This window comes from Eimeria mitis, genomic scaffold (assembly GCF_000499745.2).
Source record: "Eimeria mitis Houghton genomic scaffold, Emh_scaff6166, whole genome shotgun sequence".
In the NCBI taxonomy this organism is placed as follows: Eukaryota; Apicomplexa; class Conoidasida; order Eucoccidiorida; family Eimeriidae; genus Eimeria; species Eimeria mitis.
This window is the reverse complement of record NW_013574370.1, coordinates 2,230-2,638: the sequence shown is the minus strand read 5'-3', so window position 1 is coordinate 2,638 and position 409 is coordinate 2,230. Positions and strand designations below refer to the sequence as shown.

Below are 409 nucleotides of genomic sequence, written 5' to 3'. Positions count from 1 at the left end.
ATATATATTAAAAAAAAAAAAAAAATATATATATATATATAGATGTATATATTATATGTGTGTGCTCTGACTGGCTGTGAAGTCATCGGCGAAGTCTGAGGAGTCAGCGCCCTGCAGCAGCAGCGGCTCAGAGTCTGTCTGCTGCTGCTGCTGCTGCTGCTGCTGCTGCTGCTGCTTTTGGTGCTGCTGCTGCTTCTGGTGCTGCTGCTGCTTTTGGTGCTGCTGCTGCTGCTGCTGCTGCTGCTGCTGCTGCAGTCTCCTCTGTCTCGCTGCTGCAATGGAGGGGAGACAATTAAGCACCCCCTCTTTATCATCAACTTCTGCTGCTGCTGCTGCTGCTGCTGCTTTTGCTGCTGTTGTTGCTGCTGCAGTTGGAGCAGCAGCAACATATCTCCTTACCTCTCTGCTT

At 49.9% G+C, this 409-nt stretch overlaps 1 protein-coding gene across 1 annotated transcript in view; it reads right to left on the bottom strand.

The window, feature by feature from the left end:
• Nucleotides 1–51: 51 nt before the first annotated feature.
• Nucleotides 52–409, bottom strand: part of EMH_0086330 (uncharacterized protein) — a gene marked incomplete at both ends in the record, with an annotated part of 1,773 nt that continues 1,415 nt past the window's right edge. The window contains one exon of the mRNA XM_013501016.1: nt 52–409. Coding sequence (XP_013356470.1) covers nt 52–409 — 358 coding nt within the window.